Source organism: Mustela erminea, chromosome 1 (assembly GCF_009829155.1).
Source record: "Mustela erminea isolate mMusErm1 chromosome 1, mMusErm1.Pri, whole genome shotgun sequence".
Taxonomy (NCBI): Eukaryota; Metazoa; Chordata; class Mammalia; order Carnivora; family Mustelidae; genus Mustela; species Mustela erminea.
The window spans coordinates 96,574,337-96,597,992 of NC_045614.1; the positions used below are offsets into that span (position 1 = coordinate 96,574,337).

The following is a 23,656-nucleotide window of genomic DNA, read 5'->3' on the forward strand; positions in this document are numbered from 1 at the left end:
TTTTTAATAGTGCCTCTAACAGAAATACAAAGAAAACCTTGTTACTCCACTCATTTTCCTAGGCTTAAAGGAGATAACTGAGTAATATATTTGAGTGCCTGGTTATGAATTTCTCTAATCAGACAGGTACACTGTTGAAGACCAAAAAAGTACTTGTATCTTTCTGTATTACCAAACAGGTAGTTTAAACAGAGCCCAGCTTAACAAGGTTAGAAGAGCTGGGTTTCAGATTCTGATTCAAGAAGCAAGTACACAAAATTGGGGTGAGGCATAAAAACCCAAGTATGTAGACTTGGGCATGGGGGAACATCAAAAAAAAGGGTTAGGAGAATGTGAGCTGATCTCTAGATGAGGTATAGTTTGGCTTAGCCTTCTAAAACTAGAAGTTTATTTTCCTAATTTAGAAAGGAAGCTTTCAAGTATTTTCATTAATTCAAAAGATTTTATGAGATATGGTTTAACGACCGTATGAAAAAAATCAAAGCCCACATTTGTTTTACTTAACAAGGAAACAGTGATTTAGATGCTGCACATAAACCACTCCTAAGATGAGAAGAGCACTGTGCTCCCAGTGAGCCACACTCAGCCTTTTCATATAAAAATCTAAGGAATTTCTCAGAGTCCAAAGCATGGTGGTCAAGGTGGCAATCAATACCTGTCCATAATAATGATCTATGAGTTGGGTTCTCAAGAAACATTACACTCAATCATCCAAAATGTCTTCATCTAGGTTGATGTCTGTTGTGTCAATATCTTCTAATTCCAAATTATCCAGGTCTACTTCCAGTTCAAGTAAACTCTGCAAAGAAAAGAGTCATACAGCACTTGGTTATCTCTGATAACCTTTTGAAGTTACCTCTGATTCATGATCCAAAGAGAACCAAAGCAATAGTCAAAAGGGGCATTTTCTCATTGCAAAGCCCCTGCTCTGAAAGTGATTACATCACTTGAAATGCAGAGCCCTGCCCATCCTGCAACCATTCATGGGGAGAGAAGGAGGAGTGAGCATGGGGTTCCCCTGGAATATCTGGGTATGACGTCTGTACCTTTTCTTCTTTGTTGGCTGTGTGAGAGGCCACAATAACTGGAGTAGGAGAAGGTGGTTTCCCATCAAGTTCCTGAAAGCCCAAGTGGAGACACAGACAAAGATGAAGGAATTTGTTCAAATAATTTTCCCCCAAGGGAAGCTGTTAGGATTAGGAAGTGGGAGAAGGTACTTAAAATGAACAAATCTTAACCAGATTATCTCATTCAATATTCTACTGACCTGGTGAGCTGCAGATCTTGAGGGCTGAAAGCCTTTTGCCTCTTCCATAACATTTCTTTCTTCATTTGGCTATCAGAATAAAGCAATGATGAAATATTCTGAAGTCAGTTCATCTCTAAACTTGACCCAAATCCCAGATATTAGCTCTCAGTCCAACAATAATGTATGTAAAGTGTGATGCACTTCTACACTTTAGTCACAATAAATGAGGTCTGGCTGCCTGGAGACTCACCGTGACAAGTGGGTATTGCTTGGCTGGCCACAGATCAGCATGTGTTTCTTTCACCCATTCTTCCACAACAAAGGCTTCTTTTAATCCAGGAAAAAGGTTTTCATACTCTGTTGGATCGGCAAGGGATTCTGCAGCTTTCTGATTGACTTTTGAGAGATTTTCTCTCCAGAGTTTCACCACCCTATTGTAGAGATTATGGAACCAGAGAGAGACTGAGTAAGTGTGCTCTAGTTTTTACCTGAAACATTTGTTCCTAAAACTAAAAGTCTGTACCTTGAAACCTGACTGGGTAAGTAAGTCCGGGCCAGGAAGGCAGCTTCTGGCAGTCGGCCAGTTCTAATCAAGAGTTCCAGGCAAGCATCAAGCCTAAAGATTCAAAAGGAGAGGCACTATTACCAAGAATAGACAAAGAAATGCAGATTAAGCAATGCAAGGTGAGTATGCTTTCCCCAGCTTCCACACATACACCTCGTTTCTGTCACTGAGCCATTTACTTGTCATCACCAGGGTGTTTACGTCCTCAATGTACTCCATAAGCATGAAGGACAGAGCACGTTTGTGACCATTTTCAATCTCCTGATAACTTACTTTAAACAACTCCTAAGAAGAAGCTAACGGGGCATTTTAAGACCAGCTAAGGCAGCTTAGACAAGCACATTTTAAAGGCTTTCAGGAGCAGAAACTTAGTTTTACAAGTGGGGTCGACAAGGGCAATTCTCCAATGTGAGCTGTGCTGGACATTCCAGTGCTGCCCAGCCAGAAAATGTCCTGGTGTCTGTTTTCTTAATTTGTTTCTTTTTTTTTTTTTTTCCTAAGTTTGATAAAGTATATAATGTGCTTTAGAATTCACAGGGTTTTGGCGGAAAAAAACACAGGGTTTTGGATTTTAGAAAGGTAATATAGTACATATACTATATATTACCTAACATCCTCAGTATCAATTCTAGTAAATGTGCTGAAGTGAGCACACCTCCTCAGCATCAAATAAAAGTCATAAACGTTAATATTCTGCAATAACACATGCATACTGGATGTGCTAAAAAACGAGTGGCATAAAAGCAACTAATAATAGTACTTCAGGTTCAGGTTTTGCCATCAGATAAGTTTTAAGGAACTATTTTCAGGACACTTTTGGCTTTTAAATTATGGGCCTATTCCTACAAGTATACAAATTTATAAATACATCTATTATGATACACATTGGGGTGCACCAAGTTTTTATAATAAAGTGTGAGGTTTAGAAAAGTCACTAGAGCAAGGATTAAACACTTTTGTGTTTGATTTCTTAATATGGTCAACTAATGCTGAGATGATTTGATTTGCACTAACCGCTAGACTTTCAGAAGTATATGACCTTTTTACACTTTACAATTAGACGCAATTCTAGAAGCACCTGACATCATCCTCAACCCCCTTTATTCTTGCCATGCACAGGTCAGAACTATCCAATTAGGGTAAAGCTACTGCCATCTGGGTACTATGGAAGCAGGAGAATAGCTTCCTGCCGTGGTGAAATAAAATGGCTCAGCCCGAGAGAGGCAAGGTTTTGAGAAAGTGGTTTAACATTTCTCTCAGTCCACACCCTCCCTAAACAGCTCATTTTCCTCAATTTAGATCAAATATGTGAAAAGCATCCCTTACTGAAGGCGAATGCCACCAAGGTAGCACTGTCCTCTGACTGCCCCCACTAGCCAGAAGCAAGGCCAGAACTCTCTCCATTCTCTTTCCAGGTTCATTCTTCCTCTCTAAAGCACCCTCAAAGTCAGTGCAGAAATTAATGTTTTAAATTACCGTCTCTCTTAGATCTTGGGTAAAATACTTACTTGCCCTGTAAAAAGTAGCTCATGAATGCCACGTTATTCTTGCCATCTCTCTCTGCACCCTCTGCTAGTTTGTTCACCATACTAGCATTTCCAGAGGCAGTGGCCAAGAGCAGCAGACCCCCGTAATCCTGTGCGTGGTGCAGGCACTCCTGGGCAAGGCCAAACTGACATTTACTGATGGCAAGTTCGGCAAGTTGTTTCCACTTTTGTTCTGACTGTAAGAAAGAGTTTACAAGTTAAAACATCTACGGAAATAAACATTTGAATTTTCAACATCAACACTCTTTTGTAACGTGAGTATTACTATGCTGACAATGGGAGATATTTCATACATATACTGAGCTGTGCCTATTAAGTTAGTTCTATCAATCAAAATAAGAATGGAATGACAAAATGTGTAATGAGAAAATGGAAGTTATTCGTGTATACAAAATTAATTCAAACACAAATCAATTTTAATGATGCATGAATAATCATCAACCCATTATATTTTTATTTTGTAATTACACGGTAAAACTAAATGTAATACTATCTAATTGGAGTTTTAAGGTAATTAGATTGCGGTTACTTTAATGAGTGATTTAATACCCTTTTTTGAAAGAGCAGAAGATTGTTTTTATACCCTTAAATATTCAACAATATCATCTGTCACTTGTAGCTTCTCAAAAATCAAATGCTACAAATTTGGATGATCTTAACATAGCTGAAATTTATTTAGCACATCTGAAATGAATTTACCAATAAATGCTAGCCTTAAACCAGAGCTGGTGGGCCCTCAATAGATAATAGTTTATTAAAATGTCACTGAATTATGTCAAAATATTAAAATCTTTATTTAAAACCAACAACTCTCTCAAAAGTTTGGGATACTGGCAAATTACTGCTTTGTCTATACTCTTTAAAAGAGTTCTCAGACTACTGTATCTTGTATCTTATTTCTTATCTTACAAAATAGATCTCATATAAACTATTGAAAACACTTTTTCTTAAATAAGATACTAAGAATATATCTCCAATAGAAACCATTTAATTTATGTAAAGACTAACAAAATGCATTTTTAAATGATCAAAGAATGGCAATAATCTCACCAAAGAGAGTTACTAATTTGCATTTCCGAGAACTTCAATGAAAACTTACACTAAACACGAAGAAGTACCTCCTAATCTTTACATTAGTTATGAAAAATCCTGACTTATTACATACCTCTGCTTCTACTGCTAACTGGTATGCAATGTTCAGTTCTCCGAGCTGAAGAGCAAGTTCAAAGCGATGCTCTGGATCTGTGGATACTGTGAGAGCTTGCTGCTTGAAGCCCTAAACAGAGAACAGATGTAAGTGTGTGTGCACTCTGTATGCATATATATCTGGTATGCGTACACAGCAAATCATCCATTTATTTATCTCTCTCAAACTAAGACTACCCTGCTGACACATAGCCTCACTGCCTAAACAAAAGTAATAGGTAACAAAATACTCTAATGAGAAGACAGAAAAATTAAGGAGTCACTCACTAAATTAATTGGTAAGAACCAACCAACAGACAAAATTCAGTCCCACAGTGCTGTTTTCTAAGCAGCTGTTTTCTAAACAGCAGTGCTGTTTTCTAAGCAGCTGAACAAACTGATGTAAAACTAGTAAAATTAAAAAAGAAAAAAAAATGAAACTAGCAAAATCAATAATGCAAAAGCAAACCAATGTCAAAAAGAAAAGGATTTTGGAAAGTTGAGTGAACAAGAGCCATTTCAAAAAAAGAAAGGCACAGTGGTATAGACCTAGCTGTTCCTAATCTACTCAATAAACTGGGCTTAGAGATTATCTAGTCCAGTCCCTCAAAGAAAAGCAAGTCAAATGTGAAAGCTTTCTTCCAACTTTCCCTGATCTGTAGGTCATTCAGCAGACATTTTGCTTGCAGGTCCTGACATGGATAGGGTACTATTACCTAGACTTCACTGTTGGTCTTATGTCCAGTTTATTCATTAGCAAGCACTCCAGGGGACAGAAAATCTAAAATGGTCTTCCACATTCCACAGAGTCATCAAAACTGGCTTTTATTTAGAGATGTAGAAATCAACACCAAGAGAATCAACCAAAAGAATAAAAATGATTACCTCTAGGAAGCAGGTGTGAGAAAGGAAAAGAAGTGCGGTTGTTTTTCTTAAGTTCTGCAGAACTTTACACTTTGTGCACATATAAATTTGATTTTAAAACATTCCATTCAGAAAGGGGCGTATCAGTGGTGGTAAATTTTATGCAATGTATATTTTACCATAGTAAAAAGAAAAGAAAAAAGAAAAAAAGGCTTGCTAGCATAGAGAGGGAAAATATACGATGGAAATTAAAATATTGATAAAATGGAAAAGAAGTCTCCAGAACGGGCACCTGGGTGGCTCAATGGGTTAAAGCCCTGCCTTCGGCTCAGACTCCTGGGATCAAGCCCTGCATGGGGCTCTCTGCTTGGCAGGGAGCCTGCTTCCTCCTCTCTGCCTACTTGTGATCTCTATCTGTCAAATAAATAAATAAAATCTTTTTAAGAAAAAAAAAAAGAAGTCTCCAGAAAGAGAAGACTGATAATCGCTTTAAACATTTTTCTTTCTTTCTTTCTTTCTTTGCTTTAAACATTTAAAGAAGGCACTAAGAGTTACGGCACTGGGTGGCTCAGTCAGTTGAGCATCTGGCTCAGATCATGGTTTCAGGGATGTGAGATTGAGCTCTGCATCAGGCTCTGCCTAAGTGCAGAGTTTGCTTAGGATTCTCCCTCTCCTTCTCCCTCTCCCTCCCTATGTGTGTGCATTCTCTCTGTCTCCTCTCTCTCTCAATAAGTAAATAATAAAATAAAAAAAATAAAAATAAAAAAAAAAGAAGTTACTGGGGCATTAAGAAAGGACAAAGAAGAGGCTAGTAAGTAACTTAAGTTTACAGGAGAAATTCCACTGCCATTAAGTGGCAATAAAGAAACAGTTTTCAAATCTATACTAACATTCTTTTCAATAGGTTTAGGAGGAAAAAAAAAAAAAACACCCAAAAAGAAAACAAACCAAAAAACTCTTACCTGCTTTTCTAGAAAGTGTGCAACTCTGGTCCTCTGTTCTTTTGGAATGGTAGGCAGAACCTTATCAGCCATGCTAAAGTCCCTTCTCATGACGGCTGTCTGGTATTCCAGCACTGAAACCAGCAGAGAATAGCTAACAATGTTCAGTTCTTTATCTCCCAGATAAAGCCTGTTGTCTTTAGGAATATAGCCCAGGAGATACATTGTCCTATAACAGAAACAGAAATTAATTTAGGAGTAGGCCCACATCAGTAGGTAAACACACACACACTCTCTCTCTGACACACACATAAAAAACCTGCCTCTTGCTCAAAATCTCACTTTGATTGAAACAGTTCTGATCAACAACAGCCAACGTACTAAAACTATACACTGAAAAATCAAGGCTATTGCTGCTACAAGCCAGCAACAGATTTTGTTTAAAAAGCATAATTCTAAGTTTAGGATGCTTGAGACAAAAGCAAAACGATACTCAGTTACCTATCCAAGTGGGCAATGGTGACTATTTCTCCTCCAACATAATAATTTAATCTGTTCACAGAACTTGTGTAAATGAAGCAATCGCCTACCCACAGCCCTGTTTTCACAATTTCCTGAATCTCACCAAGAACCTGCAAAGAAAAAATAGTCTATTATGAACTTACAAGTATTAGAAATCCTGTCAATAACAAAAACTGAGTATGACTGGGGGTGATAAGGTAGAATAAGGAATACAACGTAAGAGCCTACTTTAAGAAAGAAAATATTTCGTGGGAATTTCTATCTTCTTTTTCCATGTAAAAAACAGATTTCCTGGCTGAGTATATTTGTAATGTAGATTCTCACTGCTGCATCAGAGCTGTGATCCAGAAAGTGGTGATCTAAACTCACACACACGAAACTGGAGAAGTATTTCATAAAATCTTCCAGGACCATCTCCACAACAGATGATTTAACTTAACCATTTGAGAGCTCATTTAAATCACTCTGGGTAAACTGTCTTAAGACCAAAGCACCTTCTAATTTCCTTACTAAAAGATACCAAAGGAATCTAAAAACTTCCTAAAATCAAAGTACAAATTTCTTTTAAACATACATACTTTCAAACTCTGATCTTTCAGATAAGACTTTAATTTTTGCATTTCACTGTAATTAGTTAAATGTTACTTTCTCCAAACCTAACTTAATAAAATATTAAAATCAGTGAAGTTCTATTATATGAATATAAATCAGTACAAACAAAGCTAAAATTGTGTTGGTCAATTACCTCAAAGGCATCTTCAATGCCATCTTCAGTAACTCCCTCATGTGTTTCCTGTGCAGCCAAGACTTTTTCCGACAGATACTTCAGGATAAAAAATGACTCCTCAGTGGCAATACAAACCAGCTCTCCAGAGTCAGACCAGAAAATCTACAACATGGCAAACAAAACAGTTTGGGATTTCTAAGCAGTATGACAAACTGCGTACACTTTGTTTCTAACAAGACTTGTCTTCTTATATTAGGGTAGTAAGTATGCATTTAACAATTTTATGTAGTACATACAGTGTATATATAGATATACATTTACACACATATGTACGTATATATTTGTATTTATTTGGAGGGTGGACAGGGCAGTGCCTCACTCTTTAGCCTAAAAATGGAAAGACTCAAGGAAAACAGGAAGGAAAGCTGTCAGTAGACACTGAACGTGCTATAATTTAGCAGCAGTAGCCTAGTCCCTATTGCTCTAGAAAAGTGTTTTTCAGCCTTTTTTTTTTTCATTATCATCCCCACCCACACACCCAGTAACCTTTTTAGACATTTTTTTTCCTCACCTCACCTATAAAGTTTTAATACCATGGATATTATATATATGCTTATACATACATAGCACATACACATATATACATACATATAAATATGCTTTATAGATAAAGAGTGAATTTTCTTTACACTCAGTAACCAATTTTTTCCCTGTGGGGCCCTAGTCCCCACTCAGACTGCATGCTGTAAAAGACACAACCAGGACGCTAGGGAGGTAGATTTGTCTCCAAAGAATTTTGTGACAATGAAAAGTGGTCAAAGAAGCAGGCAGTTCCAAAGGTAGAAAGCTCTGTCACTAGAGGCATTTATCTGAAGTTTCAACAGCCATCATCAGGTAAAGCCCGAAAAGGCTTTCTGAATGGTATGGGGCTCCTAGGCCTTTCCAAGTCAAGAGCTCCCTGACTTCCTGTCTTGAAAGTATACTTTTTATATTCTGTCAAATGCCATTTAAAATATGAATAACAGGGGCGCCAACTGCCTTTGGCTCAGGTCATGATCCTGGACTTCCAGGATCAAGCCCCGCATCGGACTCCCAGCTCCTTAGGCAGTCTGCTTCTTCCTCTGACCTCCTCTCTCATGCTCTCTCTCACTCATTCTCTCTCAAATAAATAAATAAAATCTTTAAAAAAATAAAATAAAATATGAATATATTTGTATAACATTTGTATAACCTTTGGTGCTTTTCAAAATACCCAATGTCTACTGTCTCATTCATATACAATTCTGATTTTCTAAGCAATCTTAAAGTAAATGGTACTGTGTCCAAAACAAATGGAACCAGGACAGCTGGGTACAAAGACACTTATTTGCCTCAGGGACCGACAGTTCCTCACAAAGGTGCACACTCCAGAAGTAACAATGGAGGGGAATACTCACGTGTTTGGGCTGAATTTCAATTCTGCGTATGAGTTCGGTATTGTCCCAGTCATAGAAAGCTAAGCCATTTACGGATCTGACTCCCAGTAAGAAGCCTCCATAGATACCTAAAAGGGAAAAGGATTTTGGTTTAGATGTTTCTGAGCCATTGAAAAGCTTCTAATATTGTGTCATAAATAAATAGCACTCACTTTCTGCTCCAAAATCTGGTTTAAATGATTTTTTTTCCTTAAAGTTCTTAAATATCTTTACAACACTGTTGCTCTCTCTTATTGCGTATCTGGCGGGAAGGAAGGAAAACATGGCATATTATATACCAAACCATACTTCCATAAAATGTTAGAAATATTTTCAAATATATCTGAGTAATGAATTATGGGTTTTACACTATTACACACATTATTAGGGTTTACAACTATTTCAGAAACTGAAAAAGACCCACCATCCCTCAAAAAGTGAGTGATTAAACCAACTATGATATATTCATACAATGGAATATTACTCTGCAGAACAGGGGACCAGTTACTGATTTATGCAACAATATGGATGAATCTCAAAAATATTATGCTAAGCAAAAAAAGCCAGACACAAGAGTGGATACTGTAGGACTCCCTTTATATTAAACTCTAAGGACAAATCTAATCCACATGGTGACAAAAAGCAAATCAGTGTTTGGGGCCAGGGATAAGACTGTTAAGGGAAAACAAAGGGATTTTCCAGGGATGACAGAAATGTTCTATGTCTTTATTGTGCTGGTGGTTACAGACTGTATCTATCTGCCAAATTTCACTGAAACATACATTTAAAGTAGTGCATTTAATTTTGTATAAATTACAACTCAATAAAGATGACTTAAAGATAAAAACTTTAACAAGCGGCTCAGCCATTTCTGGCAACTATTTAGAACATTGTGTATATTCAGGCCTCTTGAAAAAAGGGACTGTGGCTGTTGCTGGATAATCAAGAGTATTTAAGGAAGTGATCTGATGAGTGTTCCTATCAAGACAGGAAAGATGCTGAAAGGGCCTTAGCTAGATAAAGATTAAGAGGAAAAAAAAAAAAGCAAATTATCAAAACAGAGAGGTATATTAAGAGTGGTGAGGCAATCCATGAACTGTAATTTTTTTTAAGATGATATCAAAGTACATTTTAGTATTTGGAACAGTGCATGTATGAATGTATTTAGGAAATCTATGAAAAGATCAAAACAAATTCTTACCTCAGTATATCTTACTGTTAAAAAACTTAAAAACATGCACCTTATATGCAAAACTGAGGCTCAGGTTTCTCACTGTTGAGGGCAGGGACAATACAATATATGGAGAAAACAAAACTAAGAAAACGGAAGATGTAATTCAGTTGTATGGTCAGAAAAAACCAAAGCCCTAATATTTATTATATGCACCAAAAAGGAATCAAAAGGAACCACTCGGTAACGAGTATCTAGTACAAATAATGATAATTAATTAGCACCTGGAATGATAATTCAGAGTTAAATGATTTTTCCTGTTTTTAATAAGAATATTTTGTGAATACTCAAAATTTAGACAGAATTTAATAATGGGGGTTGGATAACATCACAGAAAATGAGTTTTAAAAAAGATTCAATGAAGTTCTCATCAAGATGACATCAGACTACACTCTCTCGCAACTAGCTCAGGACCTAGCAACACCTCAGGACTCCAGGGCAAAGGGAGAGCCTCCTTTGTCTTGAGCCCATCTATAAACACCAGGCCCTGCCAAGGGTTCCATCAAGGAAATGGGTGCTGGGCCCCCAATTTAATGGGATTATTAGATGAGCCTGAGTGAGCTTGCTGAATAATGAATACAGAAAGGGCAAAGGCAGCACTGGTGAGAACTGTTCTTGAACACAAAGAAGCACAGCGAACACTGAGCCTTTGGAACATGTTTCATACAGCTGCACACAGATCACCTATCTGCATGCAGTCGGGGCTAGCTGGAGAGCACAAACCAAAACTTACTCTGAAGAATCATGGGCCCATGCAAACTCCTGGGCAGACCCAAAGCTTTTGTTTCTCAATGCCATTGCTGTGTAGATGATATATTCACCATCACCACACACCACAACAAACCTGGAAATTATGGAAGCCAGGGAGAGAAGTAGGATCAATAACATGTGGAAGTTATGAAACAATGCTCATCTTCATAATAAAATACTTCTAATAACAAATGCCACTTTAGCTGACTGTTGTAACTGAATCTAGTATCTTTTAAAGTTATACATTTCTTCAAATACAGATCTAGACATAAATATTCTACACAACAATTCCAAAAACATAAAGATAGGGTTTTGCTGAAAATCTTATTGCAGTGGCCCTCTCTTATAAACAAAGGATACGTGGGACAGGAAGATAAGAATGGCTGGAGATGCACAAGGGCCAAGATTCTAATAATTCAACTGATTTTCAAGGGGGGGGGGAGGGGCAGTGAGAGGCTCTTAAGCAGACTCTATAACCACCCTGGAGCCCAGTGTGGGGCTCCGTCTCACAACACTGAGATCATGACCTAAGCCAAAATCAAGAGTCGAACACTTAACTGACTGAGCCACCCAGGCGCCCCTCAACTGATATTTATTGAGAATCAAAATGCCTAGCATTTTGCTCACTGCATTTATACCGTAAGAAGGTATATTTATTATATTTATACAAATATATATAAATATATTATAATATATGTTATACATACAAATACATTATATTTATATACATAAATATAAATATATTACATTTATACCATAAGAAGACATAAGAAGGTGCTACTCTGGGGTGCCTGGGTGGCTCAGTTGGTTAAGCATCTGCCTTCGGCTCAGGTCATAATCCCAAGGTTCTGGGATCCTGCACTGGGCTCCTTGCTCAGCAGGGAACCTGCTTCTTCCTCTCCCTTTGCCTGCCTCTCCCCCTGCTTGTGCTCTCTCCCTCTCTCTCTGTCAAATAAATAATTAAAACCTTTAAAAAAAATTGTACTGGTTGCTGTTGGACTACCAATGTAAGATGCAAAAAAAAAAAAAAGTTTTATGATATTAAGGGAAAAAATATACAATGCATTCTTAATCTTCCTAAGGAAATTATATTACAAGTAACTATGGATATCATTTACTAAACAAGTCATATACTTGGTTTACAAAGCTTGTCTTTTTCGATACTCAGAACAGAATTGTAAGATGCCCAGATCTAATGTAAAGTAACTTTTAAAGATGCACAGGTTTAAACTCATGCTTGAAACTCAAGATGTTTGGTGCTTTCTAAATCTTAAGAAACAAAAATGATGGTTCAAATTATAGATAAGAAGCAGAATTATTATCAATCCCCTAATGTTTTCAAAAGACAAATACTTAAGAGTCACCTCTTCTTAAGTTAATTAGCAAGTATTTAGAGCACCTACTGTCTCAGGATAAGACATGATACCTGCCCTCAAAGCAGCACAAGAATACAAACCCAGCACATTTAAAATGAATAAATAGAAAAACTATTTAACTGTTCAAAGTTGTACAGTGGGACAAAGCCAGAAAGGCAAATATGCTTTCACCTTGCATGCCAACTCAACTGACTGGTATGTCGGCAGCTCTATTGAGGATTCCAGGGCAAAAGCTCATGAGGAATGCCCACCACAGTGTAGGGTGGTATATGCTGTGGATACGCAAGCTCTGCTCTAACATACTCAGAAGCCTAGGACAGATTCTGGTGATGGCTTACCGCCCATTAGGATTATGTTGAATAGTCTGGGGATATATTTCACAACTGCCCATATCCTTGACGGCTAGTGGCAGTCTTTCTCCATCTTTAATTTCAGCATCTCCCATTGCTTTTAGGTTGGCCTGCTGTACTTCTGAATGCTTGGCCCAAATTATCTTTCCATTGGCATCCATGGACATGGCAGGTTCCTCCCGACCAAGCTGGAAGAATGACAAATGGCTTTTAGCAATAAGAGAAACCATATAAAACCACAAAATAAACATTTTCTATTTTCATTTAACAGAGGGTTCCTTTCTTCCACTTTAATCCAGTGCTTAATCTCTTGTGCTTAATGAAAGAAGAGCCAGTTTAATAAAACTGGTAACTTAGAAGATGACTGTACTAAAACATAAGGAAAATTGCTTCCACTGTGTTCATTTTGTTCAGAAAGAGTATAATTAGAGATTACCTTAACAATAATGCTCCCTTCATCATAGCCCAAAGCGACATTGTTGGACCCTCTCAGACTGGCCACACACCACACCCTCTCCATTCCATAATTCAACGTGCTCTCAAGGCGATACGTGCTTGAATGCCAAATACGCACAGTTCCTAAAGAGAACAATGTGAATGTTTCCTTCTAATGAATATCTAACGATGAACTGTGTCAGGTGAACCGACCAAAGGGAAGTCTTTTTTTAATTAGTTTCCTGGCAGCTTAATTTTTTGATCTATAGTCTATATAGGTAATTTTATGAAGCAACATAAATTAACAGAAAATTGTAAGAAACCAAGAACTGTGATTTTCCATGTAAAATAATGAATTTTCTCAGCACGGTAACTACTATGAACCTGCAGGTGCTTTACACACATGATCTTTTCTTTTCACTATAATCCTATGAGGTGGATATGTCTGTTCCCATTTCATAATCTGCCCAAACCACATATGCATGAAGTGGCAGCACCTGAATATGACCCCAGGTTTTTGGACTCCAAACCACTGACTGGTTTTTTCACAGTTTTTCTCTAGGACTTCTGGGTTCTCTTATTTAAGTACTAGTCAAAACGCATTAGAATGATGATGAAGGGGGCGCCTGGATGGCTCAGTGGGTTAAAGTCTCTACCTTCGGCTCAAGTCATGATCCCAGGGTTCTGGGATCGAGCCCCACATCAGGCTCTCTGCTCAGCGCGGAGCCTGCTTCCTCCTCTCTCTGCCTGCCTCTCTGCCTACTTGTGATCTCTGTCTGTCCAATAAATAAATAAAATCTTCAAAAAAAAGGGGGGGGGCGCCTGGGTGGCTCAGTGGGTTAAGCCGCTGCCTTTGGCTCAGGTCATGATCTCAGGGTCCTGGGACCGAGCCCCGCATCAGGCTCTCTGCTCAGTGGGGAGCCTGCTTCCTTCTCTCTCTCTTTGCCTGCCTCTCTGCCTGCTTGTGATCTCTCTCTGTCAAATAAATAAATAAAATCTTAAAAAAAAAAAAAAAAAAAAGAATGATGATGAAGAAGAAGATAACAATGGCCCTTTGCTCTGTTACAGCACAAATATTCTACTCTAATAAAAAGAGCAAAATTCTCAGAAACCTCCAATTACAATGCAAGGCACTATCTGACTTAAATAACTACTTAGTAATTACAAGTACAGGAATAAACATACATTTTGAACTTACCATCTTCTGACCCTGTGATGATGATTGGCAACTCAGGATGAAAACTGGCACAAGACACATTTTGGGCATGTCCCTCCAGTGTCTGTACACATGTCTTATTCTGTAATCAAGACACAGAAAATATTTTTAGTGAAAAACAAGTAACTCATCCTTAATTTTTCCAGTTTGCAGATACATAAAAATGAGAGCTGTTATTTTAATCTAAATAATTTCTGATGCAGAAATTTTGAAACACAATTATCTTACCTGCATAATTTCTCTAATTCCTTGACAACACAGGAAAATAGAATTTTAACTATCATATTTAAAGAAAAAAACACAAACACCTCAAAAGATCTGGTTTTCATATGAATATTTTCTCTCCCAAAGATCTAAAATAGTATCTTTAATAATTTTATCCTGTACTTAAACACAAATCTGAATAAGGTTCTAAGTAATAGTGATTTTCTAGGCCTCATTTTATTAACTGTTCATGGAAATTTTGATGTGAGAAACAAAACAGAAATTCAATCTGTCTCTGAGAGATAAAAAGCATAGTAACAAGAAGTGATAACTAGGTTTACAAAGTCTATGTGGCAAAACGTCTGTAACATGGCGTCATGGTATTATTCATTTATCTGCTAGTTTTCAAATATGGACAGAAGTCTACCAGTGAGGATACTAGAGGGTGTAGTAACTTCATTTTAGTTGAAATATTTAAATTTCTAATTTCTACTATTAAGTAAAAAATAAACATAATGGCGTTTTATTTTAAAATCTCAATAGGCATTTCTTTCATTGTTATGGAGAACTCTAGGACTACTGTTTAGAGGCAAATACTGAAGACTTAAGTTATATGCTCTGAATAAAGTTCAATAACCCAAGTCTTAACTGTCTTGTAACAAACAGTAAAATCCATGTCTAACATATGATAAAGTAAGATTATGAAGAAATTGTACCTGATAGTCCCATATTTTAACAAGACGGTCATCTGCACCTGAAATGAGGTATGGTTTGTCGCCACCACTGTAGTAATCGATGCAATTCACACCTTTCTCATGTCCCTCCAGAGTGAAGTTTGGTGAGGAAGAACCCAACTGCCACACCTTTAAAGAGCAACAGCATCTGCCAGTCAATAAGGGGCCTTGCTTTTCAGAAGGCAGCTCCATCACACTTCTGACATATTATATAAAGTGCCAAAGCCCAGGACAGGAAAACTAAAGAATGTACATTTCTTTCAACCATTTATTTCTGTTCTTTCTCACTTTACTTGACTTTCTAGGGGGCAGAATAACTATAGTATTCTCCAAAAATGCCAATTTCCAGGCTTTATCTCTAGAGATTTCTCTTTATCCCTATAGTTCCCCAGGAATCTAGATTTTTAACAGACATCCCAGTGATCCACAAGTTATAGTCTAAAGAACAGTAAGAAATGATTTCATGAGAATTTTAATATAAAGATAATGAAAGTGAATTTAGTAAGGTATATTAAAAAGAGAAAATGACCACATAACAAAACATTTAAAACATTTAAAGTATGGAAAAGTAGCCAAACATTACCATAGCACTAGTATTATTTATCTTTACAAATAATTATTGAGTGCCCCCTACAAAGGAGGCTCTGTGGGAAGTATAAAGATGCATAAACAAATGTTTACCACTGACGGTATGCAACAAACTTTACTTGAGCCAAAGATAAAACAATTTATGTTCTCAAGACACACCTTTTAGTGAAGAAAGTTCGAAACTAATTTCTAAGTTTTCAACCTATGTCAAAAGCAAGGACAATCCAGCAAAAGGGAAAAAAAAAGGTCAAAACCCTAAGATATTTAGACAGATATCATTTAATACTCAATTATCAGACAAATAACATAACATTTTATGTAAGTTAAAGGAATGTTATATAGATGTAAGCATACACACGTAAGTGAAAGTGCAATATAGCATTTTAAACCTATGCATATAGAGACATTTTAAATAGTGTAATGGAAAAGGGAGTATGACTACCACTCATGCAACAAGTATTAAGCGTTTAGTAAAAGCAAAGCACTGTGTTGCTTGCTACCGAGTGTCTGTTTGAGGGAGTGGGGGTGACACCCAGTTCCTGCCCAAAGATCAACATTTTGGGGGATAAAGATTTCTGGAGACATATTAGTTATCGCTCAAAATGAAGGGCATAATAAAGACAAAAAGGAATGAAAGGAATGGGATGAGCATGATTGGCTCTGTCTAGAGGTGAAATGGATGTCTGAAGAGAGCTTCTCAGAGTAAGTAACTGTGCTGAGCCTTGAAAGATGAGTAGTTTTCCAGAGGAGAAAAAAAGTAAAAAAGGGAGAATAAAGAGCATTGCAAGCAGAGGTAACAGTTGAATGAGGGTCTATGTACATTCATGGCATTTCTGGAGAATGGTGGATAGACCAGGATTATAGGAGATATAATATTAGCTGTGGCTAGTCTTGGAAACCCTCATATTCAACAGTAAGGTAGTGGAACTTTACTCTTACACTGGGAATAGAAAGGTGAAATCCATGTTTTAGAAAGATACCTGGCAGTAGTACAGAGAAATGCAGTAAGGAAAAGAGAATGGAGGCAGAGGAAATTTTAATGTAAAACAGATTAATAATCAGCAGATGTCAACAATGAATACACTAAAAGGAAACAGGAAATAGAGGAAATACACAAAAAGGAGAGGAAATAGAAGAGGCCATACTAGCATCTTTCTTATTCTGGGTTTGCAGTAGTTTAAAAGTCTTAGAATATATTGCTTTGACACAGAAAAACACTCCTCCTGTTAAGAGCATCAAGTTACCACAAGTCCTATTTTGATTTCAATATGAGCTTTTAAGAGAAACTTCTAAGCAGGAATAAATTTCATGGGCAGCCAGCAGTAAAATATCTCAAACAACTACATTTCACCAACATAATGGATACAAAGAGCAGGCACCCTACCTTGATGGTCCTGTCCAAAGACGCACTGGCAAACTGATTGTTATCTTTAGGATTGATCACAATCTGCATAACATAATGGGTGTGTCCTTCAAACACTTGTGAGCAGGACCATTTTTTATCCCAGTCCCAGAGCTTAATAAGCATGTCATCTAGGCCAAAAGAAAGTCTCAAGTTAGTTGCCATTTATATTTCTTTCATTTAGAACTAAGATGCAGTCTTTGTGCCTTTTAAGGCAGCAAATCTAAGAGAAATCATACATTCCCAGGCTTAAAGAAATAGAATCAGAATTGAACAGATTTCTCAAAATCCTTATTTATCCTAAGAATAAACTTAACTCCCTACAGAAGAGGTGAGATAAGATAGAGAAATTACTACTAGTAAATACAAAAATTTCATGAAAAATTTTAAGAAAGACTCAAGTGGGCTTTACAGAATGACAGAAGAGTAACACAAGTTTGATTAGAATCTAAGCATGACTGAATAATGACGGCAGTGACTAGGGAACAAGCATTTCTCTTATAAGAATGGTGAAAGAAAAAAGCTTTGAATTACTTCTCAATTTTAACTTAAAAATGTTTCAAAGAGCTATTACCAAATCAGTACAACTTGTTTTAATTACCCTCCAAAAGTTCACTGTTCTAGATATAATGCCACAGAGCAAACTAGCCTGAATATAAAGAAAAAAGTGATGAGGGTATGTAGCAATCTGGCAAAAACTCACCCACCAGCATGTAAATTAGCTTTCTGTTCAGCAGATGTTTAATCATCTAGACCTTCAGGACTTCCCTGACAGAAACTGGAACAATTGCTACACAAATCCTAAGTAGAGTTGATATTTCATTAAATACAAAAGCAAGCAGCACTGATAGCACGGTAATGGACTTAAATAGTTTAAAGGCTGCTCGGAATTAGAACTCCACATGTAACAGCAGTAAAAGAATTGCAAGTCTCACTGAATGAAAATGAATTACTGAAAGAGATGCACATGACCAAAAGGAGTCATCTCTTACCACTGCTAGTCAGAATGAAAGGCTGCGTTGGATGAACAGCAATACAGCGAATGTAGTCTGAGTGTGCTTCAAACATATGAACTCTCTCCAGAGTATTATAATTGAACACTCTTATCTGCATGTCATCCTAGAAATGGAAATTTAGAAATTATTATTGTTATAAAGTAAACTGTGCAAAATGGTGTAGGGGCGCATGGGTGGCTCAGTCGGTTAGGTGTCCTGACTTTTGATTTCAGCTCGGGTAGTAAGTAAACTCAGGGTCCTGGGATGGAGTCCCACATCAGCCTCTGCACTCAGCTGGGAATCTGCCTCTCCGTCTGTACCCCCTCCCTTGCTTTCTCTAAAAAATAAATAAATCAATCTTGAAAAAAAAGTTATAGGCTCAAGTTATAAAGTCTATGCTTCAAAACATTAGACTAATTAATAATCAAGAACCAAAATCATTTGCATAATCACTGACCAATTAAGAAACTGAAGGAATTAGAAATTCATATAATTACTTACCGCTCCTGTCACAACCCAATTCTTTCTTGCAACAAACTTTGCAGCCCGAACAGGAAGATCACACACTTCAAATGTTTTCACCAATGTCTTTAAAATTCAATAAGAATATATACTTTGAGTTATGAGAAAATAACTGAAAAAACTACTGTGTCACATTTAAAATATCCAATTATTTAGATCATTCCTAATTTAAAAATATTCTCAGGCTAAAACACAAAAGCTCAACAATCAAATGAAGAAAAAAGACCAATCATCTTTTCTTTAACAGTTTCAAAATTAAAATGCTTATAAAGGATAAAAGAAAGCAAATCTCCACAAGATGGAATTCCAGATCCTCTGTGCTCCAGCCTGCCCTTCCTTATCTTCTTAGCCTTACCTTTGGCTACTCCCACTCTTACCTTTGCTCCTCCTGTGCCCTCTGCCTGAAAACCCACAAACAGAACCTTATACTCCCCATTCATAACATAGCACTTTCATAATTATGTGTCTAATGTTAATCTTTTCTACTAAGCTCCCCAATGGCAAGAATCTTGTTTACCACTGTATTCCCAGAGCCTAGAACAGTGGCTGGCAAACAACCAGTGTGCAGTAACTATTTGTTGAATGAATTGGCTCTTAGTTTTTTCTTTTTAAAATTAAACCTATCAACTCACAAAATAAACTCATAAACAAGATCCAATTCTTTTGAACACTTTAGCAATGTTTCCGTATAAATGCTATTGACCTCTTTTTAGTGAAGCATGAAAACACAGTGATTTAGATGTCTCTTCAAGCTGCTCAAAATGGAATAATATATATAGCATAAAAGCAGAAAACTGAAAGAGCCTCTTAGAAAGAACAGGGATAAATGCATGTCTTTGTCTTCCCACTATGATGCCTTATTTTTTAAGATTCTGAGATTCAAACTATCATTTTGCAATCTCTCTTTTTTGTACCAGAGAGTAATGAAAAACAGCACAATCTTACTGATTAACCATGTACACTAAATAAAAAGAATCAAAACTAGTACACCTGAAACTAATGTTATATTATATGTCAACTATACTTTCAAAAAAAAAGTTGTAAGAAAAAAGAAACAATAGAGACTGGTTCATAAGAACTGTTGAGCCTACTTTGGCCTTCTGAAGCCAGACTTCACAGATTCTTCACACAAACACAATAAATGGGGGCATCAGCTCTAACCTGTGCAACTATCAGCTGACTACCATACAGAGAGCAGAAACAACATACAATCTATAAGATGACAGAAAAATGCACAAAAGCTCATAAGGAGCCAACAAATCCAGGGATCTGCTGAGCAGTACAAATAAAGCAGCTGCAGAACAGTCACGGTTAAGGTCCACGGTTAAGTGCTGTGGCTGATACAAATGACACGAGAGATGGTCTCTGCATTATAGAAGTTAAACAATCTAAAGAGGAAGAAATGCTACTCAATATAACTTAATGTAAGTTAGGGAAATAATGACTAACACCTGTATGGGACTTTACACAATATTATCTAGTTTGATTTAATCCTTTTGACAATCCTGTGATATAGGGAAGGCAACAATACCATCTTCATTTTAGGTAAGTAACTGAGTCTTAACATGTTTAAGAGGTTTGCCCACATCATTTATTTAAGCAGGATGGCTTCAAACTGTAACATACTGATTTTTAACCACTGCACTCACCACCTCAAAGACTTATTTGAAATTCAAGTACATTTGAATTCACTTCCAAAAACGTTTTGCCTCTTTAAAGAATTTTGCTCTTAATATACATGAGTGGCAATTAACTTCTGTTGGTGATAGAGGGAAAAAAAGAGGTAGAACCAAAAATAGACCAACCATTAAACAAAGACTTACTCAGTATCTACTGTAAGTCTCACTGTCAAATAGGCACTTGTAGTAACTGTGGAAAGTAAGACTAGTATAATCCCTATCCATCCCAGGACTCCATTCTTGAAGGAAAGAAGGAAATCAGAAGTTACCAACAAGATGAATTTTGAAAGTGGATGCAGGTGGCCCTGCCAGAGGGCACAGAAGGGCACAAAAGAAAAAAAGAGGCAAACTGGATGAACCAGAGAGAGTTACGTTACAGTAAAACTGAGAGAAAGTTAAGGGAAGTACAGCTGGGATTTAGAACATACCACAGTGAAATAACAGATCTGAGAAATGGCTAAATGGAGTTGCCAGAAGGGATCCCTAGGAAGAATTAGGATGTGTGGTGGGGTTTGGGGGAGGCACCAACATGTCTGTTAAGCATAAAATCACAAAGATATTAAGTCTGTGAAAACAGAAGTGGATCAAAAAAAGCAGTTAGCATGCATACTATTTGCATTAAGACAAATGGATTCACAAAATGAAGAACTGAAATTGTAGAGGTTAGAAATCCTGATATAGTTAAATAGTGATAAATGGAATACTGATTATTCCTTAGCTCAAAAAACAATTATTGAGTACTTACTATGTGTCAGACAATGTTATCAGCACTGGCATAAAGCAGGGAACAAAGTGTTAATGTTTATAAGATGTTACTGATGGGGTCCTGCTTTAGCGTGCAGTCATTCTGTGCCATTATAGGGACGTAAGACTGTAAAGGTGTTTTTAGAGTTATTACTGACCTTGGTTCCTAAGCCTATTTTTCCATTTTAAATTACTCAATGTGAATTTTGTCTGGCTATTAAGAACTTAACCTTACATGTTGAAAATAATGATTGTGTAAGTAGACACATAACTATATGAGCTAGTGCCCACTATATGTTCTGTATTTTGAAGGGAAACGATTAAGAACCATCAACAAAGACTGGAAAATAAGAGATAAACCAATTTGAAGGATAAATGATTTACTCAGATGATAAAGAGCAAAACAAGCATTTAAGGCAGATAATCTGTATAACGCATATTCTCATATGTGTAATCAAAAGCTGACTACAAATATTTCTCTAACACTCTATAATTTGAATAGTTGATTGAAAGTTACCTGCATATCATTACATCAATTATTTGGGAAAAAATAAAATTAAAAATCCCATTCTTAAGATCATTAAAATATTGACTGAACAGAAAATTAAGTGCTATTCAATCTTTATCTATAGTAAGTGACCTTATATTGGTGGCATTTTCCTTTATTTCAAAAAGATAATACTAACTTTTATCAGAATATAACATTTAAGTGTTGTATATAACAAGACTGAAACGGTTTCTTCCATAAGCTATAACCCCGTAACTGTTAGTTTCTCTTTCCTGAAAATACTTTGTACTAATTTATTTGAGAAAGCAATCTGCACACCTATTGGACTCTCTGTCTTCTCTTGCATTATAAACACAGTCTAACACACTGTTTCTAAAAAGTCCTTAAAAATTCTTACCTGTGTTTCATGATTCCAAACGCACACACTGCCATTGTAAAGACTTGCCAACATCCATGGCTCTGTAGGATGCAAATCCACGCTCTTAACTCGATCAGATCGAGCAGTTAGCTTTCTCTTTATATCAAGTCGCAGAGGCTAAGAAGAAACAACATAAAAAGCCCTCAAAACATTAAATTGCTATGCCAAATAAATCATGTTTGAGATCTTAACTAAAAACAGTGCATTAACAGGCCTTCAAAAAAATTCAGTTTTTACTTTGCTGAACTGTAGATTCAGTTTCAAGTCTACAGCACCCACCTCTTCACTCATACTAACAAACGAGTATTTAAATTTTTTTAATTTATAGTAGTGGTTATCAAACTTTTTGGTCTCAGGACCCCTTTCCACTCAAAAAAATTTCCTAAAAAGCTTTTGCTTACATAGGTTGTATCTATTGATATTTACCATATTGAAACATTAAAACCAAAACAAGTTAAAAATATTTATGTATTAATTTTCTTTTTAAAAAGATTTTATTTATTTATTTACTATTATTTAATTTATTGTTTAATTATTTCATTATTTAAATTATTTATTTAAACTATTTAAATAAATGGTAGGCAAAGAGGAAGGCAGAGAGAGAGGGAGAGGCAGGCTCTCTGCTGAGCAGAGAACCTGATGTGGGGTTCAATTCCAGGACCCTGGGATGATGACCTGAGCTGAAGGCAGAGGCTTCAACACACTGAGCCACCCAGGTGCTCCTATTAATTCATTTTCAAATAAAAATAAACTCATTACATGTTGACTTAACATATTTTAATGAAAATAACTATATTTTCAAAAGAAATTTAGTGAGAAGAATGGCAATTTTTTTTTCACATTCTTGCAAAACTCTTTAACATTCTGTCTTAATAGGAGACAGCTGGTTTCTCAGATCTGCTTTGGCCTTCAATATATTATGCTTCAATATGATATGCTGTTTTGGCTGACATATATGAAAAAAAAACTTGGCCTCACAAAGACACGTAGTTGGAGAAAGAGAACTTTTTTTTTTTAAAAGATTTTTAAAAATTTATTTGTGAGAGAGAGAGAGAATGCACAAAGAGTGGGAGCAGCAGGCAGAAGGAGAAGCAGGCTCTCCAGTGAGCAAGGAGCCTGATGAGGGACTCATCCCAGAACCCTGGGATCATGATCTGAGCTGAAAGCAGAAGCTTAACTGACTGAGTCATCCAGGTGACCGAAGATAAATATTTTAATAACTTTTAAACATTTTTATAAAGATTTTATTTATTTATTTATTTATTTATTAAAGAGAGAGAGAGAATGAATGAGCGTGGAGGGGCAGAGGGAGAAGTAGGCAGGGAGCTGAGCAGGGAGCAGATTAGGGGCTTTGATCCCAGGACTAATCTGCTGAGCAGGGAGCAGATTAGGGGCTTTGATCCCAGGCCTCTGGTATCATGACCTAAACTGAAGGCAGATGCTTAACCGA

The 23,656-nt window shown here is 36.6% G+C and overlaps 1 protein-coding gene across 2 annotated transcripts in view; it reads right to left on the minus strand.

The window, feature by feature from the left end:
* The window catches only part of COPB2 (COPI coat complex subunit beta 2), a 39,113-nt gene that overhangs the window by 5,572 nt on the left and 9,885 nt on the right, over positions 1-23,656 (minus strand). The window contains exons 2-22 of one of the 2 annotated variants that reach the window (XM_032334576.1): positions 22,186-22,323; positions 18,837-18,923; positions 18,333-18,459; positions 17,323-17,471; positions 15,333-15,479; positions 14,395-14,494; positions 13,198-13,340; positions 12,750-12,949; positions 11,019-11,129; positions 9,228-9,316; positions 9,037-9,143; positions 7,619-7,762; positions 6,853-6,983; positions 6,373-6,580; positions 4,527-4,637; positions 3,323-3,537; positions 1,773-1,865; positions 1,500-1,680; positions 1,268-1,336; positions 1,047-1,118; positions 656-799 (exon numbers count right to left, since the gene is read on the minus strand). In XM_032334576.1, coding sequence (XP_032190467.1) covers positions 704-799; positions 1,047-1,118; positions 1,268-1,336; positions 1,500-1,680; positions 1,773-1,865; positions 3,323-3,537; positions 4,527-4,637; positions 6,373-6,580; positions 6,853-6,983; positions 7,619-7,762; positions 9,037-9,143; positions 9,228-9,316; positions 11,019-11,129; positions 12,750-12,949; positions 13,198-13,340; positions 14,395-14,494; positions 15,333-15,479; positions 17,323-17,471; positions 18,333-18,459; positions 18,837-18,923; positions 22,186-22,323 — 2,718 coding nt within the window. In that variant the 3' untranslated portion in view covers positions 656-703. Of the gene's footprint in view, positions 1-409; positions 800-1,046; positions 1,119-1,267; positions 1,337-1,499; positions 1,681-1,772; positions 1,866-3,322; positions 3,538-4,526; positions 4,638-6,372; positions 6,581-6,852; positions 6,984-7,618; positions 7,763-9,036; positions 9,144-9,227; positions 9,317-11,018; positions 11,130-12,749; positions 12,950-13,197; positions 13,341-14,394; positions 14,495-15,332; positions 15,480-17,322; positions 17,472-18,332; positions 18,460-18,836; positions 18,924-22,185; positions 22,324-23,656 lie in introns of those variants that run through there. The other variant, XM_032334568.1, reaches the window with a different exon arrangement.